Source organism: Xenopus tropicalis, chromosome 6 (genome assembly GCF_000004195.4).
Source record: "Xenopus tropicalis strain Nigerian chromosome 6, UCB_Xtro_10.0, whole genome shotgun sequence".
NCBI classification, from domain to species: Eukaryota; Metazoa; Chordata; class Amphibia; order Anura; family Pipidae; genus Xenopus; species Xenopus tropicalis.
The window spans coordinates 40,034,796-40,055,611 of record NC_030682.2 but is presented as its reverse complement, the minus strand read 5'-3'; the positions used below and the strand labels follow the sequence as shown (position 1 = coordinate 40,055,611).

Genomic DNA, 20,816 nt, shown 5'->3' with positions numbered 1-20,816 from the left:
TCAGTATGTATCAAACAAGTTTGTCCAAGAACTGTGAATTTGAGAAGATCTATAGGACTTATCCCCTCACTATAAAAAATTATCTTGCCAAGAGTGAATTTGAAAACTTCTTTTTTATGAGCCAGGCCACTCTGACAGAAAACACAGCCCTTGGTTATGAAAGAAAACATTTTATATGTGAAAAGAATAAAAACATGTATTCTTACTCTCCTGCGATAATCTGACTTTGTGATAGATGGCCAGAGTCTGCTTTTATTCTCTTTATAGACCGTTTTAAAGATACTATCACATTTGGTACATTATACTTTCATCCTCTCTGTAAATAACTGTGTAGCAGTCATTGATGAAGTAACTTTATTTTTAATTTTTATAGGTTCGAGGTGCTGTCATTTCTTCTGCTTTGTTATAACTCTGTTTTAAATGACATGCCTGCTCTCTCCCTTCTGTCCCTGTGTCAGATGTGTTCACGGTAAGTGCCAGTTTCACTTCTTACTAGCAGCAAAATGCAGAGATTAGAGCTTATCTAGTGCCCTTATTATTAACTTGTTTATCAAGCTCACTGGCGCCCGATATTTAGTATATATATTAGCTGTTCTTAACTTACTTCTAAGGCCTGTGACGCACAAGGGCTTACAGAGAATAAATTAATCTAAAATTATCAGAGATTTTTAACCCTTATACATGTGTCCATCACTGAGTTTTCCCACAATGTTCTTCTCTCCGTTATATTTGAATTAGACACATTTGTTATTGTTATTTTCAAAGAAATTCTTGTTGTATAAGTATAAGGATATGCTTCTCCATACTTTAATGTTGATAAATGTTCTGCATTAGATAAATGTTCTTACCTTAGATGCCTCAGCCTCACAACCTTCAGTGCAGCATCACTTAAACAGAAGCATGACAGAAGCAAGTATATCTAACCACCTGTTCACTTGGTGCATCCCATGTTAAAGACTATGATGATTTCATTAGTTTGTAATATGTTTTAAACTTTTCTGTAATTATGATAACTTCTAAATCGTTTATTAAATGTGTAATTTAGTGAAATTCTAAAAATATTGTACTCTGAGTAAAAATCATTGAAAAATGGAAAAGGAAAAGTATAAAAGCAAGGAAAAGTATAGTAAACATTAATTATAAATTTCTCAGTATATAACTTTCTTGTTGGCCTACAAATATAGATCAAATGGGGTTTTTGATAGGTTAGTAATGGATGCAAACTATTTAGAGAATATTTAACGCAAAATATTTTCAGTTTGCCGCCCAATTCTTTTGGTTTTAGGTTTTGGTTGGTTCAGTCCTTTAGGATTTGATGTCCAGATTGAATTTTATCTGTTTAAACCCTCTTGCAGAACAAACAAATTACAAAGGATTGGAGTTGAAGCACTTTTGATTATTGGGGGCACCCTGCATGCCAGCAGAATATTGGACCATCTGCCTAAAAACAGCTGCATGTGAATTTGTATATGGCCTGGTTCATTAGGATATTTACATCTCGTGTGTTAAACATATAAATCCTCTGAATAACTAAAATATAACCTCTTTACTTTGGAGTTCAAAATCTAAAGTGTTTTTGAATTAGGGCAGCTATCCAGCTAGAGCTAGATTAAAAATGTTATAAACCCCCCCCCCCCCCCCAACATGTCTGTAGACTCCATAGACTATTCTATTTGACATGATCAATTTTGCACAATCTGTTCTGTAAATATTTTTATGAAAATTGGAAGCATAACCACAATTTGGGAAAAAGGTGGACAGCACTGAATTAGGGCAGAAAGCACTGGCAGCAAAATTGCTTCATTTTTCTACTTACAGATGACTGCATTGCCATGGACAGTTATCTGTTAAAGTACAATTCTTAGATAGGCCTGTTGTATAAATGGTTAATTCAACATGTGCACTTACTGTTAGATGCAAATACTATGCATGGTTCTGTTACATCATTTAGGCTTGCAAGGCTTAAAGCTATTCATACGGAATTCAAGTCAACATTTAGCTAATCTCTTGAATTCATTAAATAGCAAGATTGCTTCGTCTATTTTTAGTTTCAGTATCTAAAATCCTCTCTCCTCAGAGTGAGCTCTATGTGCTTACTTGCAGCAAGCTGCCAAATATTCTTTTATCTTACCCTTCACACTAAGGTTAGAGGCCAAACAAGAAGCTGCATAGTAGAATTTGTATGTTTTTAAGCCTACCACCATAGCTAAAGATTTGCTTAAGCATAAGGAAATCCTTTGAAAAGGCCTTAAACCCAAATTGCAAGTAACTGTATTTAAAAATGTGTATATAAAGTTAACATCTGTAGTATATCAAGACTTTTGTTGGATTTTTGTTCAACACCTCTCCAGTTTGGCATTGCAATAGTTACCTGGTTGCTGGGGTGCATCATATACCTCTTTACATATGGTGGCTGTGAGCTATGGTATAAATTGTTGAATCTTTGTAAAATCCAGACTAGTATTTTATAATTTTGCTTTTGCTCAGATATCAAATACCCATGCCCATAGTACCCACTCGTTAATCCCATGCCCTCTATACACACCAATGCTTCTGCCATGTTTAGTGATGAGCAAAACTGTCCAATTTTGGAAAGTTCTCAAACTCTGAACAAATTCACGAAACGGCAGAAAATTTGGTTAACGTGAAAATGGCGCACAACAATATTTTTGCCACGAGTCGTCTTTTTTTTTGGACACGCACAACAATGTTTTTTGTGGTGAATTTTTGCAAAAACGTAAATTTGGCTGTTCATGCTGTTTTAAATACACGTTTAGTTTTTTCACAAGAAATCTCGGATGGTGGTAGTTTTTGAACGATTTACTGGGCACCCAAGGTGTGTGTGTGTATATATATATATATATTATATATAGCAAAAAAAGGGAAAGTTGTGCTCAACCACTAAATTTTAAACCATTAGGCGGGGGTGCAATGAGGTTGTGACCACGAAATACATAGAAACAACAACAAGAGATCCTCTGCACTCACCCATTATCAATATATAGAACATTAAGACATTCAGTGCATTTAAGCTACTAAGAAATGCCCTTCCCTTTAAGGGATGACTTTGACGCAGTTGGCCAGCTTGAAGTATATTGCAATATATGGACAAACAATCCCTGTTTTGCTTAAAGGGAAGGGCATTTCTTAGTAGCTTAAATGCACCGAATGTCTTAATGTTCTATATATTGATAATGGGTGAGTGCAGAGGATCTCTTGTTGTTGTTTCTATATATATATTTTACATACTCACTGCACCAGCCAAAAGTTTCAGCATTTCAATAGGAACAATGATCCAGGACTTCAAACTTGTCACAAAGGCACCCCATCTTGGAAAGTGTCTGTAACGCTGCACATGCTCAGTGTGCTCTGAGCAGCTGCTGAGAAACTGAGCTTAGGGGTCGTCGGAAATTGTTAAGCAGAAAATAAGGTTTGTCTGTGAAAGGTGTCTGTAAAGGTGATGTTACAGGGCTGATAATTCAATTCTGATGATAACTGCACTGGTTGCTGAGCTGTCATGTAGTAATTATCAGTATTACTTACCTTATATTGTGACACATATATTCTAAAAACACAGTATATTGTGAATGGGACCCTAAGCTGAGTAAGTGACAGCAGCACAGAGCATGTGAAGGGAATCAGCAGAAAAGAAGATGGGGAGCTACTGGGGCATCTTTGGGGGCACAGATCTTTCCTGCTAAAGGGCTGTGGGTGCCTTGGGCTGGTGGAGAAATACAAAACAGAAGGTACAGCATTTCTGTCCTATAAGCAGTGATCCATTGTATGATGCATGCCTCTATATTCTCTTCCTATGAAGAGTGTAGTATTAACTTGTTGGGATTTTATAGTCTTATATGTTATATATATTTATTTCTTGGACTTTAGAGCACTTGGAGCTAAGCATCAAATTGTGTATTGTGGAATAATCAAATGATCAAAATTTGTATATGGCTATAGTCATTTTTGAATAAACCTATTTACTACCTGTATTGGGTCAGCTCCAAAGCCAGATTGACAGAATGTTTATATAGCTTCCAATTAGGCAATTCTAGAGATTAAGGAGGTCTAAAACCTTCTGGATTAAATAACTCAAAGATGTACATGTGGGCCTCCTTTTTTATTTCTGTTAAGGGTGTTAATTATTAGGTTTTGCCTTTTGTAATTGGCCTTTGTAATTGGTTTTATTTTTACTATTCAAATCTCTTTTCGTGGTTGTTGGTTATATATAGTTTTGTATTCTGGAACTGTATCCCTTTCAGATTAATAAAGGTAGCTTTGAGTTCCTTCAGCTGTTTGTCTCTTTAGCCTGTCTGAGTATATTATATGGTGCATTATGGCCTGATTAAAAATGTTTTGAATAGGTTATTTGTGGTGTTGAGTAGGTTCATAGTAAAGGAAGCTGTGAAGATTACATTTCTTAATATACGTTGATATCTAGGAAATTATTTGTAGGGAGTGGCTAAGTTTACATTCTGAAGTCAAATGAAAATTGTTGAAACCATTGTGGAATTTGAGCAGTGTTGTTCAACTAGCAGCCCGTGGCCCCCCAACTGTTTGGCTGCTGTGACTGCTTACCTTTGAGTAAGCTTTAAATGGTATCAGTACTGAGATTAACTGACATTCATGCACCATCGTGTACACCTCAGATTCATATTCTGCCTGCCCTACCCTGCCTGTGTGTGCGCCATACTCTGCCTACCCTATGTTGCCTGTGTGTTCTTCCTGCTCTATGCTGCCTGTGGATGCCATACATTGCCCTATGCTGCCTGTGTGTGCCATACCTTGCCTACCCTATGTTGCCTGTGTGTACCATATTCTGCTTGCCCTATGCTGCCTGTGTACCATAATCTGCTTGCCCTGCACTCCCTGTGTGAGACATACTCCGCCTACCTGTGTATGCCATATGCTGCCTGCCCTGTGCTGCCTGTGAGAGGTAACCCTGGCAGGGGTTTGTGCAGGGAGTTTGTCAGTATTTGGAAATAGTTTTAGGGGGTCCCTAAATCATGTAATTATGTGCTATGGCTTGCTGAGGCATATGGATTTAAGGGTGTGGCTTAATATGACTTGAACTTTTTTCACATATGAATGATGATTGATAATGCTGCAGTGAGCACCAGCCATTTGTTTTTTTGCTATGCTACCACCATATGGTCTTAAAAGATCTTGTGATAACATGGTCTAAAGTGGGTGCAGTTCAAAACAGGGGAATGGTCAAAACTGGCTTCTATTATCGGACAATAATCGGTGAATTAACTCAAGAACCTGTATTGTCATAGGTTCCTTTCATAAGGAGTAAGGTGCTGCTTTGCCATATTTTTTATTTGTTCCTGATTTCACAGTGCTGTGATTGCTCATCTGTTTCAAGATGTGCTCAATAAATACTGTAAAAGGATAGAATGGATGTAACTCCGGGGCGTGGGCAGTGAGGCAACAACCTGGCTTCCAGTCAGTTACATAACATAGCTACACCTCTGTGGAGATCTATCAATCTCATCCTTTTCGATCATCCACATAAATCAGCTGTGAACCTACTGGACAATAAACAGGTTAGCCAGTGTATGGATAAAGCATCTTCTTTGATTTTCCACACGGATCCATTATAAACCTACTGGACAATAAATGGGTCAAACAGTGTATGAAAATACACAATCACAACCAAGTTAACTTATGGAAATATATTTTACTGCATATTTCTGAGTGATTAATGTTATGTGTATTATTTGTTTATTATTATTTATGCCATGATGTTTGTTAGGCTAGGTATAGTTTGTAAGTATAGAAAATACATGGCAAAACTATACTTAATATAAAATTTTCTGTATCTTCAGAAGGACTGAAATGAACCACACGCATTCCCACATTTTCCTTTTTTCTAGAAACAAAACCGGTATGGGACCTGTTATCCAGAATGCTTGGAACCTGGGGTTTCCCAGATAAAAGATTTTTCCATAATTTGGATCTCCATTACATAAATCTACCAAAAAATGACTTAAATATTAAATAATCACAATAGGATTGTTTTGCCTCCAATAAGGATTAATTATAGGAAATTCAATTCCGGGTATGGGATCCCTTATCCGGAAACCCGATATCCAGAAATCTCCGAATTATGGAAAGCCTGTCTCCCATAGACTCCATTTTAATTAAATAATTCAGAATTTTAAAACTGATTTCCTTTTTCTCTGTAGTAATAAAACAGTACCTTGTAATTGATCCCAACTAGATATAAATAATCCTTATTGGATGCAAAACAATCCTATTGGGTTTAATTAATGTTTTATTGTTTTTTTAGTATATTTAAGTTATGGAGATCCAAATTACTGAAAGACCCCCTTATCCGGAATACCCTTGGTCCCGAGTATTCTGGATAACGGGTCTTATACCTGTATTTAAGTAAAATGGGCTGTGGGAGATGGCCTTCCAGTTGTTTGTAACTTTCATAACAGGTTTCTAGATAATGGATCCCATACCTGAAATTAAGTGTTGCTGCAGATACTGTGCTTATACATTGTAGAGTTCTTACATAAAGCTGCGCCTTCTCTTCAGGACATGTTCCCAGCAAGCCTCTCGGCCAGGGTAGTTTTTCTGGCGGTGCCAACAAATACTTCTGCCTTGTCATTGGCACAGCATTTATGTACACTGACAGATGGTGTACTGAATCATGGGGCCTGCTTTATTTCCACTGCGCCTCCATCCTCAACTGGCAGCATAAGATTTCTTGGCCCATTATGAATAATTTTCTAGGATAAAAGAATTAGCATATGACAAAAGAAATAAAGGTGATTTTATTTTTACTTGGCCGTGTGTGACAATGAAAGAATGGAGTGCTACAGCCGCTGAACAGATTGGTATCATTTAATAAGCAAATGATGCAATGATAGTTTATTAGATCCACTGGGGAATATATTTGCTACTGTCACATTTCTTGAGAGATGTCTAGTAACTGAGGATTAGGAAGATTAAATCAGTGCTCTGGCATCATTTCTACACCAAATTCAATGACTATAATTCAGAGACAGAAGTAGCAAAGAGTCACACTGCAAGGGGTTCTCAACCCACTTATTCACAGCACTCGTGCACCACATCCATGTTAAGGTTGTTTCTCTTCCCCTATGAAGGATGACAGCCTTAGAGAGAACACGTTTATACATAACCCCAAAGAGCATCGGAAGGTCAAGTAAATATCCCTTGCTACAAAACAATCTACTTACAAAGAGAAGCTATGTGGGCAGTTTGAATAGACACATTCTTGGGAGGTTTTATCAGTGGTGAGAACATACTTCCTTGCTGGCACTTTCTAAATAGAATTTAAATGGCAGGCTGTTCTGCTCATGTACAATTACTGGCTAGGCAGTATTGATAGTGTAAGTAATTAAGTCCCAGACAATCAATAGGTACAGTTATACAACATACTTCTTTCAGATGGCCCTGTTGTGAGTGTCTATTATTCCTTGTCTGCATCATCTTTCATCTCTAAAACACTTTTGCATGAGGATCTGTAGCAGTGAGGTTTCTATTGAAGTCGTGTTAATTAAAAAGGTAAATTAATACCCTACACTGTCGCAGGCACAATAAAGCCAGCGTCCTAAGTATCTTGCATCCAAGTTTAGAAACGGGTAAGAAAATGATCAATACACCATAGCAGCCTCTCGCTAACCTTGTAAGCTTTGTAGATAAGCCATTGTACAGGTGCGATATTTGCCCCTTTTTAGTTTGTGCCTTAAACCTGTTGAATTCTACAGAAAGAAGAAAGGCAATTTCAAATCTTATACTTTATTATATATGTGTATCATTTTTCATATGTATATAGCACACAAGGTGGTAATGTTTGGCCTGATAGGCTGGAGCACTGTTAACTTCACCAATCTTATCATTGGAATACTTGGTATTTACATTTTAAATACTGTAATATTTGAACAGGTCTGGTAACCATATTGTATCTAGTCTGCCTATTTACAGGTCTGGATGTGTGTTTAGAAAATAGACTATATGATAGGAAAAAATGTATTAGGGTACTATTATACCCACAATTCATATTGCTTTTGTAAAGCCATTTTTAGTCCAGTGATACCCAATAAGTGGTTATTCAGCTCAGATACAGCCCTATGATAGGAGACCTACAGTTACATAAGCCTTTTAAATGATGTAATAAGAAAGCCTAGCACTTCCCCATGCACCCCATGTGGGTTGTGACTACTTGAAATGAATAAAGTGTGTGTTTTGTTACATGTTGTCACCAGCAACTGTGTTGTTAAGCCTATGTAATATATGCATAACAGCAGTTTTGCTTACAGACGACCAACTGGCCATAGATTTTACTGGCTTAAAATTGGTTGTGGTGCCCAGAATCCCTGATCCTGCAGCTGCATTGAAGTTAAAAAAAAAACAAAAAAAAACGTAATACATCTCTAGATCATAAGGCATTTTAGTATGGACAGTTTTTTTCCGCATGTGCATAGTCACTAGCATCCAGTCTTTATCTTTCTCAGTATGCTGGAAGGGAAATAATAAACACTACCATTTTCTATGACCTGCATCTTCCCCCAATAGCAACAATGACTTCACTCAGGTGACATTAGGAAGCAGACATTAGAGAGGTGTTTAAGTGTTAAAATAAACTTGTAATGTTAACATGCTACCTGCATATGTTATAATAGTCATGTGTTTGATGTGCAGTGTTATTGTGTTTCAGGCTTTGTGTGTGTGGATACCCTCGCCAGAATGCAAGAAAATACCAAGGGATTAAGAACAGAATACCAATATCCTCAGAGTTCATGGTTCAACTTCTGACTGGAATTTATTACTCATTGTAAGATAAACACGGTCCAGATTTTTATTTTTTAATTATGCCTTTTCCGTAACTATTCCAACTCATTCAGTCCATAAACCAGGAATTATGGCCCTGTCCTATTCTAGGCTGTGACTGATGACTTAAATGTGCATGATAATGGTGCCCATTAGATTTCCTTTCAGGCAACCTCTTAACAATGTGATTGTTCAAAAAGCTTATTCATTTGCCCCACACATGGACCATGTGTCAAGACTGAATCTGTATGTTTTTGATCATGTCACTATCTAAGCACATTCTAATATCTTTTGCTGTAATGGCAGAAATTATGTTTGCCTTTGCTGATTGTGTTTGTGAATATATAATATTAAGGCAGTCAGTAGTTCAAAAAAGAACCTACTACTTGAGAAGGATGTCATGGTCATTAGAATGTATTTCAATACAGACAGGAGGTTGATGCCTCTAATAGTCTACTAGATGAAATGGTATAGTGAGGACATTTGCCTGGTTCAGGCCCACAATAAAAATAAGAAACTGTAATATTAATGCAGCTAATCTTTTGCCTCACCATGACTTCTATTTGGGTAGGCAAAGACTTTGCTGCTGAAGTAATTTTATTTATTTTTCCCCATGCTCTCATTCATACATAGGTTCAATTCTTTTTTATCTGCGTGTGCTGCCAAAATTCCTTTGCTATCTTGTACTGAGTGCAATTGTGTCATGGCTTCTTTTCATAGGACAGTTTTGGTCCATCAAAAATATAATAGAAGTGATGCTTTAGTATTTATTGAATTGCTTTTTGATTTCAATCTATAAGGGTGGGTTGGTATCAGAGTGCACTTTCTGTTAAACAAGGTGTTGAGGTAGAAACGCATTTGCTGTTGAATATCTTTATCTGTTTTGTACCAGTTTTTTTTGCTGGGCTTTGTTAGTAGGAAACTAAGGCTACATCATCAGCAGCTGAATGGTTTCTAGAAAAGCAGAACTGGGACTAAAACTGCAGTAGTCACATGGTTTAGCTGTAGGTTTCACTTTCACAGTTGCAGGTTTTTCCCATTTTTTTTTTACGGTGTTATATTAATGACCATGGGGAGCAAAGACATAATTGTGCATGTTCTTGTGTCATATCCTAATAAGTTACTGAAGGGGTCATCTGCCCTGGCTACCAAACAGGCACAAGTAGTTACTGCACTTCCATATATATTTGAAGATAAATGATCTTTATGCCTCCAAAAGTTTTCAACTCACAAATTCAAAAATATACACCTGCATTTCGGATCTGGGAGCAACATCAGAGGGGTTTGTGAGCAACATGTTGTTCCTGAGCCACTGGTAGTGTCACTGTCCTAAAGAATGTTAATTTTGTATTCATCCAAAAGTGCATTTATCCTCTTTTTTTTTTTATATCACCATTTTATTAAATGCTAATGTAATAATCACTGTGCCTTTTGCAGTTACAATGGCGAGTGGGATGCAGCCCGCAGAGCCTTGGATGATGTTCTGTATCGTGCACAGCTGGAACTTCTTCCAGAGCCTCTTTTGGTAAATATCAGCATACTTATACATTTGTTTTTCTTAAATATATTTGTAATGTCTGTAACAACCCAAGTAATCCACTAAGACACAAAGAAAAAGTATTGAACACAAGAGGAGGTGCAAAAAGCATGGAAACCCAAGAACCCTGCTGAAATCTGTCAGCATTTAGAAAGCAATGCTGCCCCCTGTCAGTGCAAATTTATATCAGCCGGTTTAGTCCTAATTGATGACATATAAAAAGGTTTCTTATTACCAAAGTATCATCCAAGAAGTTAGAGAACTATTTCTAAACTTTTGAATGTTCCAGTGAGCACCGTTGGGGCCATAATCCGAAAGTAGAAAAAACATAATTTCACCCTAAACCGGCCACGACCAGGTGCTCCTCGCACCTGGACTTTTTCTTTTTTTTTTCTTTTGCTTTTATATGTGTGCATTACTTGGGTTGTTACGACATCTGATGTAAATTTCATGGTAATAGCCCCATTAGGTATATATTTACTGGGAAAAACATCAACAAATACATATATAGGTTCAGTTTAAAACTTACTTTTAATTTTAAACTGAACCATTGTATGTATTTGTACCTTGAAAAAGGTCCCAAGAGGGACTGAAACTTTGGTATTACATGCAATACACTTGAATTTGTTTGAAACACAAGACCCTTGGTGCTGGCTGTGTTTTATTTTATGTATCTTGAATTCTGTGAACAGGTTTCACAGAAGACAGTCTTTGCTTGTGTGACTGCAGGGATGTGATTTACTACTCCCCTTCTACTGTGCTTCTGGCAGGGCTGTTAGGACACACACCCCCCCTCATTTGAAACAGGGAACTGAGAGGATCTATAAGGAGCTCCAATAAAGGGGGCATTTTTACAGATAGTATACATTTTTAGAGCAAAGTGAAAACAGCACCATATATTATTCATAATTGCCTATAAGATTAGAGGAGTTTATTTAATACGATATGTCTCCTTTAATCCTAGTGATAATCACACATTCTTGTTAAACCTTACATGTGTCTGTATGATTTTGCTCAATACAGTGTTTATAATGGTGCTCCAATATATTTGTCTTTTCCCCACAACCAGCATCACAGCTTTGGCAACAGTGGAAGAAAGCATCTCACAGACCAACAATACAAAGTATCTGAGCTGGAGGGGGGCAGGAATTTAGTTTTATAAAGTATGAGTGACATTTGAGAGATTTTAGAGTGATGCTTAAAACCTGTGTCAGGGTCCAAAAAAGTTTGTCACTCTTTATCATCATAAAACCTTTATAACTACATATAATAAGTATTGTCTAAAAAGATTGAACCTTTGCTCTTCAGCTTGCTAATGCAATAAAAGCATCACTGCCTCAAGGAGCACTGAAGGGAAATAAAGAAGGCAGCCGGTGTATCCAGGTGGAGATCACTCCAACTTCATCCAGAATATCACGTAATGCAGTTACTAGCATGTCTATTAGAGGCCATCGCTGGAAGAGGCACGGTGAGTGGCAAATATACACTTTCCATCTATTTTCTGATGTTTTCCTTTTTACTGGCATCTGTTATGAAATAAAGTATTGTTAAAAAAGAAAAGAAAAACAAAAGTAGATGCCAGATGTATCCTGTCTAAGATTTGGACAAATCTTAATTGCTTGGTCGAATACAAACCCATAATATCATCTAGGCAAAGAAAGGCGACATATTTATACAGTTTATGAATGGACAAATCATAAACTTGAGACAGCAGTGCTTATTGCTTTAAATTCTGGAGAACAACAAGAGATTTTTCCAGGCATTGATGTAATCCAGACCAGAATTCATGAATCTTTACAAAATGCCCCTCCCCAGGAATTCCTAAAACCGATGCCTTTTTTTTTTTTTTTTTTTTTTTTTTTTTGCATGGTAAAGTGTGCCATAAGGTTTTTGGTCTCTTGTAAAGTCATACAGTATTTTGTCCCCATGTGTTTTAGGTGTTGAAGTGGCTGTCCATGGTGGCGACATTAATGCTGTATTGTGTACATGTACATATTTGATTGTGCTAGTGTCAAATTTGTGCTCTGTTCAACATGGACCTTGGGTTTTGGCTGCTGGTCCCCTTACCTGGGGAGACTTTATCTTGGCTGTTCACTAGGAATCATTGACTGTTTCTCTGTTATACAGTCTGGGCCATTGTGGGAATTGGATTGGAAACCGGGTTCTGTTATTTAGTAGAGCTCTCCGTTATCGTTAAGTGAGTAGAAATATATCCACATTCACCAGACTGTTATATTGTAAGAAAAAGTGTGGCTTTACCATACAGTGTTATTCCTATTGTATATTTATAAATAGATGAATAAATTGCACCAATGCCGTTGTCTATAGTAACATATATTTGCTTTCATTTTCTAACCAATAGTAGACTGAACAAAACTGAATACTTATCAAGTGCCCATCAAGTAGATGCTATGGGCAACTACACTTTCCTCTATTTGCCCAAATCCCTGCAGAAGAATTTTACTTAAAGGGGCACCTTTGAGTTTACTTTTAGTATGATGTAGAGAGTGCTATTCTACAATAATTTGTAATTGGTCATTATTTTTCATTATTTGTAGTTTTTTTTCAATTATTTCACTTTTTGTTCAGCAGTTCTCCAGTTTGGAGTTGCTGCAGTGATCTAGTTGCTAGGCTACAATTTACCTTAGCAACCAGGAAGTGGTTTAAATAAGAGACTGGTATATGAATAGGAGAGGACCTGAAAAGAAAAATAAGTTCTAATAAGTAACAATAAAACTGTAGCCCCACAAAGCAATAGATTTTCGACTGTTTGGGTCAGTGACCCTCCTTTGAAAGCTGAATAGATGTAGAAGAAGAAGGCAAATAATACAAATACTATAACAAATAAATAATGAAGACCAATTGAAAAGTTGCTTAGAATTGGCCATTCTACATACTAAAAGTTAACCTTAAGACAAACCACCCCTATAAAGAAAAATGCTACTATATTTGAAGGGAAAAATATCCCCTTTACGACAAACATTAATTCAGTTGGGCTATCTGTACTGTTAAAAAAAAATAATAATATAAATATATATGTGATATATAATATATTTTCTAAACAGGCACACATGACTTCTCAGAGGAAACCAAAATAGTCATAATTGTCTTTGATTTGCGAGGACCATGCAACTCCTCACTCACTTTGTTCTATGGTAAAGTGAAGGGGGGCTTAAAGTCCCAGGTACTCTATTAGTACCAACCCGCTCCTGATCATTCTTATTCAGTGGTTAAGGTGCTGTGGATGACCAATGGAATTATTTTTTTTTCCTCCATCTTATCCAATCCTACCCTGTGCAGTATTCATAACTACTATGACTAAACAGTTGTTGGTGGAACTGGGAGGCGGGGGGGATTTCAGGGGTAAACAATAACAATTTCTATGATCAATATGCCTTATGGTGTTACCTTGAGGGTGAAAAATACCATTTTAAAAGTTCTTATTGATGTTCATAACTAATGTCCTCTAATTCTGGTGCATATTCTTCATAATTCATGTTACCCAAGTTTTTAGATTTCATTCACACCCTTGGTTTTTGTTTACTTTGTTTTCCATTTCAGCCATCATCATCTTTGTCTTGTTTTCCCATTTTAGAAGAACCTGACACTAATAATGATTCCTCAGATTTGGCCAACATTGTCATACCTGAAATTAGTGTCACCAGTGTGTCTGGAGAAAGAGCCGGGAATGGGGAGAGAGGCAGAGCTCTTACTGAGAATGATGTTCAGCATATGCAGGCAGTGCAGGAAACCTCCGCAGAGCCTAGAGCTGAGGGCAAAGCAGTGACAGAGATCAGAAGGCAAAAATCTGTAAGGAAATTGCTGGAGGATGGCGTGGCCTCACCTGGCAGAGTGCAGTGTTAACTGATCACTGATAGATGGGCTCCAAGGTACCTGCAAGTGAAATGGTCACACTGCATGGGTTAGAAGGCAAGGAGATTCACCTCTGATTTTGGCTTGCATGTTTCTATTTCTACTGGCATTGTGCACGGGCACAACTTAGAGCATGACATGACTTCCCACCCCTGAAGCATGTGAGAGCAAACGGCTGTGAAATGCAAGGCATGCTCAGGTCTAGTTTACTGCCTTAAGATCTTAGCCAGTTATATAATTACCCCTTAATAGTCAGTAATAGTCCTGTACCGCCTTCTTCTATTGGCTGCAGCATTCCTAAACAGCTGTTACTGTGGGATTATTTTGAATCCCCTATCATGGATTCTTCTGATTGAAGCACTGGTTAGTAAATAAACAGATGGGTAATCTTTGTCACATGTACTTAGATATGAATTATTTTATTGTTCTCTATGGGGCAAACTGCATTACCTCTAGGTAGAAAACAGTCCATTTGCATCCAGCTGCAAGTAATGGCTGTGCTTTAGTTGCACATGAGCATGCTGGAAGCTCTAGACCATCCCTGATCTAAAGCCTTGCTGGCACCTTAGAAGTGTGACCTTTCCATTTGTTAGTCCCTCAGGTCTCTTCTCGATGATTCACAATATCAATCATTTCCATAATCTCTACAGAAATTGTTCTGTATTTGTTATGATTAGTGCTCAAAAAGATCAGCTTTGGGTGATTATAGGTGATTTCTTCTAATTGCATGGTGAAAGGCTTTTTTCCCTCACAATCAGCACAGAATGGGCATGCTTCTGTAGATGTAGTTGGTTTCTTCTCTACCTTATCCACACTAATGTCCTTTAATTACAAGCAGGTAAGTATTCCACTAAAAAACCTTCCCTTGCCTGCTGCCAGGAGGAAAACTGATTTGCTTCTCCTTGTTTTGCAGACTCAGCAGATTTAACAGGCCAGGATGAGCTGGCAGAAATATCTGAGGTTTCTGAAGGATTTAGCCCCAGGGCTGCATCTAACACAAGTCAGACAGCCTTATCTCATAGCAACAGCAACAGCTTCAGCAAGCCACCCTTTGGGAAGCCCCAGAGAAGGTCTCTTGGAAGCCGAATAGGGGGGAAAGAAAAGGAATCTGCTGGAGATTCTTGCCGGGAACATCTCAGCAGAAAGCAGAACCAGAGGGCCCTGAGTGAGAACCTGGAATTAGTTTCTATGAAGAGATTGACTCTGACAACCAGTCAGTCTCTGCCCAAGCCTGGTAGCCATAGTCTTGCAAGAACTGCAACTGCTGTTTTTAGTAAATCGTTTGAGCAGATGAGTGGCGCATCGGCAGCAGCTAATAATCCTGTACATGGAAACAGCACTGGTGCCGGAGTCAGCACAGAGACAAATAGGTTTAGTGCGTGCAGTCTACAGGAGGAAAAGCTAATATATATTTCAGAGAGGACCGAGCTCTCAGTGCCCAGTAGACACCAGCAAAACCAGCCAAGATCCCCTAGTATCTGCATAACACTATCTTCAGACTAATGCAAAAACAGCTGTCAGGATTGAAGATCATAGGAATCCCTGTTCTGCATCATTCATATCTGGCATTACCAGTGCTCTGAGACTATACTACCAGGGGCATTCACAGGCTTTTACTCTGAACTTTATCCACTTTGTTAACAGAATTAAACCTTAACTTATTTTTATAGTTCTTTTAAGATCAGCCATATAATTGTTATACCTTGTTGCCCATAGGTGCATCGACAGCACTTACATGTGGCCATCTGCATTTTGCCAAAGAACCCTGCAATGCAGTGTCTTTGTGATCTCTTCAGACCTCAAGAGAACATGTCCTGCTCCACAGGGGTGGATTGCGTGCAGTCTGCTCATGGGCAATGCCTCCATTTCTGTTTAGAATACATCTACCTATGTTGCCTGATAGCCAATGACAACTTTAAAGGAAGCAGATGTGTTTAACATAGTTAGCTTTAGGGTGCAGACACCATATCCGTTTCTCTCATATAACTGTAAATAGAACAATGCATGTGCTTTTTTTTTCTTGTTTCTTTTTTGCTAAGGACTGCTAAATAACCGTCTTTTTTACTGTCTAACATTAACAGTGCCATCTGCTGGTCCAGTCAGCTGATCAGTTTGATGGTATGGGCACACAAAACCAGTACCGTTCATATCACACACATTATAACATTGACAACCAGCATAAAATGTTGTAAGGTAAATTGTTTGTGATGTAAATAGTTTGTATTTTACAGCATGTTGTATGTTTTTGATTGTTTTTAAAGAATATAAATGGCATATTTTTATAATTTTGGATTGCTTGTGTTTTTATTCCTCAATTTTTAGCATCACATGCAGGGGCCGATTTTTTTTCTGTGCACCCAGAGGCTGTCCTCCTCCTTCTGTCCCTCCCCCCGCCAGCCCCAGGATTGCACATAAGCGCACCCTTTCATCTTACACCTGGAGCACAGGGGACGCGCGCCTAGAGCCCAGTGCTCCGATTGTAACAAAACTTCTGGCTGACGTGCCGCCCCAGGCTCGGGCCTTTGTGGCCTTGCCACAAATCTGTTGTTTGGAAACCTGTTATCCAGAAAGCTCCAATTTACAGGAAGGACATCTCCCACAGCTACATTTTTAAAAATTCACTTTTTAAAAAAAATTATTTTCTTTTCCTCTGTAATAATAAAATGGTAGAATGTACTTAAGTCTAACTAAGATATAATTCATTGTTATTGAAGGCAAAACAATCCTATTGGGTTTATTTAATTTTTAATTTTTTGTAAACGTAAAGTATGGTGATCCAAATTACACAAAGACCCAGGCCCTGAGCATTCTGGATAACAGGTCCCATACCTGTACCATTTCTTGATGATTGTTTTTTTATAAAACCTGCTGGATTTATTTTGTCATTTTTGTGATCATCATATGCCTGCCCCTTAGGGTATTGAGCATAAGCACACCACTGTATCTCACTTTAATCATAACGTAGTACTCCGCCAATTGGATGACACATCTGCATACATTCAACAATAATGATATGCACTCATCATCCTATCTCCTTACTTTTACACTTTTTACAGCACTCAGAAGTAGCCATGTGACCCCTGGCAAGTCCACACCAAATAAATGAATTCTAAGTGCAGTGATAGAGTTTAAGCACATTTGTGCCCCTGCAGTTTACTTGCAGTCAGTTGCACATTAAACCCCATTTGGTTAAAGGAGAAAGAAAGGTAAAAACTAAGTAGGCTTTATCAGAAAGGTCTATGTAAATACAGCCATAAGCACTCACAGAAACGCTGCACTGACTTCTGTCAAAAGATTTCTTGTGTCTGTAATTCATGTGCCAGAGACACACATTTCTCTCCTGCTGCCCCCTCAAGAATGCTAAGAACTCTCACCCTCCCCCCCTGGAGGAAGCTGACTCATAGTCTTACTAACTGAGCATGTACACTTGGGGGCATATTTATTATGCTGTGTAAAAAACATTCGAGAAAATACGCCACACATCGCCAGGCTTCGCCGTGTAAAAATGGCGTAAAAACGGCGTAAAATCAGCGTAATTGTTTTACGCGTTTTTTCTTCCACCGGAACTTATGGAAAATAACAGCGTAATATCTGGCGTTCAGATGGCAATCTTTTCTATTTATTTTACACAGCTTTTTACTCCGTTTTTTCAGCGAATTAGTTTTACACAGCATAATAAATACGCCCCTTGGTCTGGGTGTCTGTGCAGGAGCGAGGCATTATGGGAACTTTCTTTACACCGGTCTGCGTTTTTTCTTCCTGTTTGGCTTCTGATCATCTGAACAGGTGAAATATGGGACTTAAGGGCACTATTGAGACAACTGAAGGTATGCCTGCAGCTTGAGATTAACTCTTTATTAGCCTTTCCTTCTCCTTTAAAGGTACTTTTGGTACATATTTGCGCTCTGTGCCACTCGTGCCCTTTTTCTGAAGCAAGTGCTGTTGCACCCATTGAGGCAGGGGAATCCTTGAGCTACCAACTCCTTCCAACCAGGCGCTAGCTCGAGAGTTCCCTTTGCGCCCTGTATTAATAAACACAGTTCAATTGCGCCTAAAGAATCAGAGGCAGATGTCACTCATGTGGCAAACTCCAAAAATGACACCAGAGAGACTTCCACACAATTGTGCATTTAGGCCAATTCTGCAAAATTGATGCAAGATGCAGAGAAATTGCTCTGGAGCAATGCCCCCTTCTGAACTCAATGACACTCGAATTCTGGGGAGAAACACTGCATAGTAGGAAAAAGAGATGCACTTTGCTCGCTGCACTTGCAGACATAATTGACCCCTGAGGAAATAGGGCATTATAATGTTGGTCTGTTTCAATTAAATCAAAATAATCATTTATCTAGACATAGAAAAAAAAAATTAGTGGCGATATCTGAGGCTGAGGAATGTTCACAACGCAGATCACAGGCTTATTGTGATTGGCTGCTTGCAATTGTACTGAGTCACTAATAGTCTTGTGCCCATATTTATAAATCATCACAGGCAGCACACTTTTTTCGCCAGCTTAATTGACATACTGCTTATAGATAAATATGTAGCTTGTACCTTGTCACATAAGCATGAAAGTTGTCCTAGTGTCCTTTACAAAAAAAAAAAAAAAAAATGTATTAGATTGGTAAATTTGGCAATCCTCTCACTGCCTCAGCACTTTGTTTGGTGAGTAGGATGTTTATAGCTAAAGTGTCACAGTTTCCCCCTCCCCACCCCGGTGCAAGTGCAGATAATGAACTGTCCTGCTTAGCATGTTTGGCTTAATAGCCCTGATGAGTAATGTAAGTAGCATAGCATACAAACGCATTGCCTACTAATTTAATAAGACATTACCGGGAATGCATATGTGCAGTGTAAGAGGCAGCATTCCCACATACACAGCGCCTAATGCTTAGTTATGCACTCAGAGCACAGCCAGGGAGTATGAGGACTGAACAGATGGTTTGAGTTTTAAGCTTTGCTGTCACTGCTAGCATTCAGATTAAGAAATCAAACATTCGGCTGAATTTCCAGTTTGGAGCAGCCTATTATCTGCGGCAGCTGGTGTTTCCAGATCATCCCTGTGCGGTGTGATTATGGTGCTCACGTGCAGTAATAATGACTGAACCGACTGTGGCCCCAGGAGTTGTGGTCTGATGTGTTTTACTTTAAAGGGGTGGTTCACCTCTAAGTTAGCTTTTAATATGTTGTAGAACGGCCAATTCTCAGCTGCATTTTATTTAGTCTTCGTTATTTATTTTCAATAATTTTTTAATTATTTTCCACAATCTTCTGACTCTTTCCAGCCTTTCATATGGGGATCACGGACCCCAGCAGCTAGAAACTACTGCTCTGTGAGGCTACAATTTTACTCGGTTTATAAAAACTATTCCCCCCACTTTTGCTTTATTTAACAACTGAAGCTGCACTTAAATGGACACTGTCATTGAGTGTATTGATACAATTTATTAAAGGTACTTGTGTACAAACCTGCTTCTCTCACCTGTATTTGCCACAATGCATTCAATTTGCTCTGATCTGGATCACATGTAAGTACGCCTGTTGACGCAGGGGGACCCTGGAGCTACTGGCAGCCTAGAAAATTGTTAAGTCTGTGGTTTAAAGCACATTACTTTTCAGCACAGCCTCTATAAGATTTTTAAGGTTCTATATGGCAATCAATAGAAATGTCAAAACTAAACAGCAGCCATCTCAGTTCCATAAAACCAGTATTTTTTGCAATTGAGGGCACATTTGGGCAGTCTGCACAGCTACATTCCACGCTCCACCTGGCCCTTCATTAACCATTTATTTCAGGATTCCTACTGTGGGCATCACAATAGGTAGAGAATCACATTGTCTAAGGCTAGTGCCACATGGGGCTGATTCTTGGCCTGCAGAAAAACGCAGGCCAAGAATCGGCCCCTATGCTGGAACCCGGCAGACGGCCGATATCTGCCGCGTGTGCCTGTACCTGGGTGGAGACAATGCTTCCGGGCGCAGGCATGGTAGGAGGCAAGTGTGGGGGCTCATTTCATGGATTTTTCTTCAGGCCAAGAATCAGCCCCCTGTTAGCCTTACATATGCCCCCTAGCTTTTAAGTGAAAATATAATCAATTAGTAGGCATTTACATGATGGCTGGAATCATTTGTTGCCTGGTTTTGGTCTTTGCATATGTTGGCTGCAGTCCTAACCACAAAGAGTCACCTGTTGCATGTGGTCTGTAAAAACCTCTTAAAACCTCTAGGCCTTTCTGCACTGCCAGGTGTCTGACATCCATAGCACTTGCAAGACAATCAGGACCAAAATGGATACTCAGATAAAAAATACCAACGTGGAGACCTGCACAACAAAGTTGTTAAAAACCCATTTTATTTCTAAGCTATACACCCTTTAAAGGCTGAATCCTAATGAAAAGAAAGAGCCTGTGCCTTCTGTGGATATAGATGTACACATTTTTTTCAATAAAAAAAAACATGCAAAATGGGAAAATATACCCCCCCTCCCTCTATTCTGACATGAGCTCAGGGCCACTTTAAGATACCAGCAGGTCCTGGACAAAATTCCATTGGTGGGTCCCCACTGCCACAAGAAATTTGTAATAGAATAACCTTTAAGCAT

At 38.6% G+C, this 20,816-nt stretch overlaps 1 protein-coding gene across 6 annotated transcripts in view; it reads left to right on the top strand.

Annotated features, from left to right (window-relative positions):
- fam126a (family with sequence similarity 126 member A) overlaps positions 1 to 16,500 on the top strand; it is a 52,142-nt gene extending 35,642 nt beyond the window's left edge. For 2 of the 6 annotated variants that reach the window (XM_012964934.3, XM_012964933.3), the window contains exons 7-11: positions 374 to 469; positions 8,693 to 8,809; positions 10,243 to 10,330; positions 11,651 to 11,810; positions 15,129 to 16,500. In XM_012964934.3, coding sequence (XP_012820388.2) covers positions 374 to 469; positions 8,693 to 8,809; positions 10,243 to 10,330; positions 11,651 to 11,810; positions 15,129 to 15,718 — 1,051 coding nt within the window. In that variant the 3' untranslated portion in view covers positions 15,719 to 16,500. 6 annotated transcript variants of the gene reach the window in all.
- Positions 16,501 to 20,816: the final 4,316 nt, after the last annotated feature.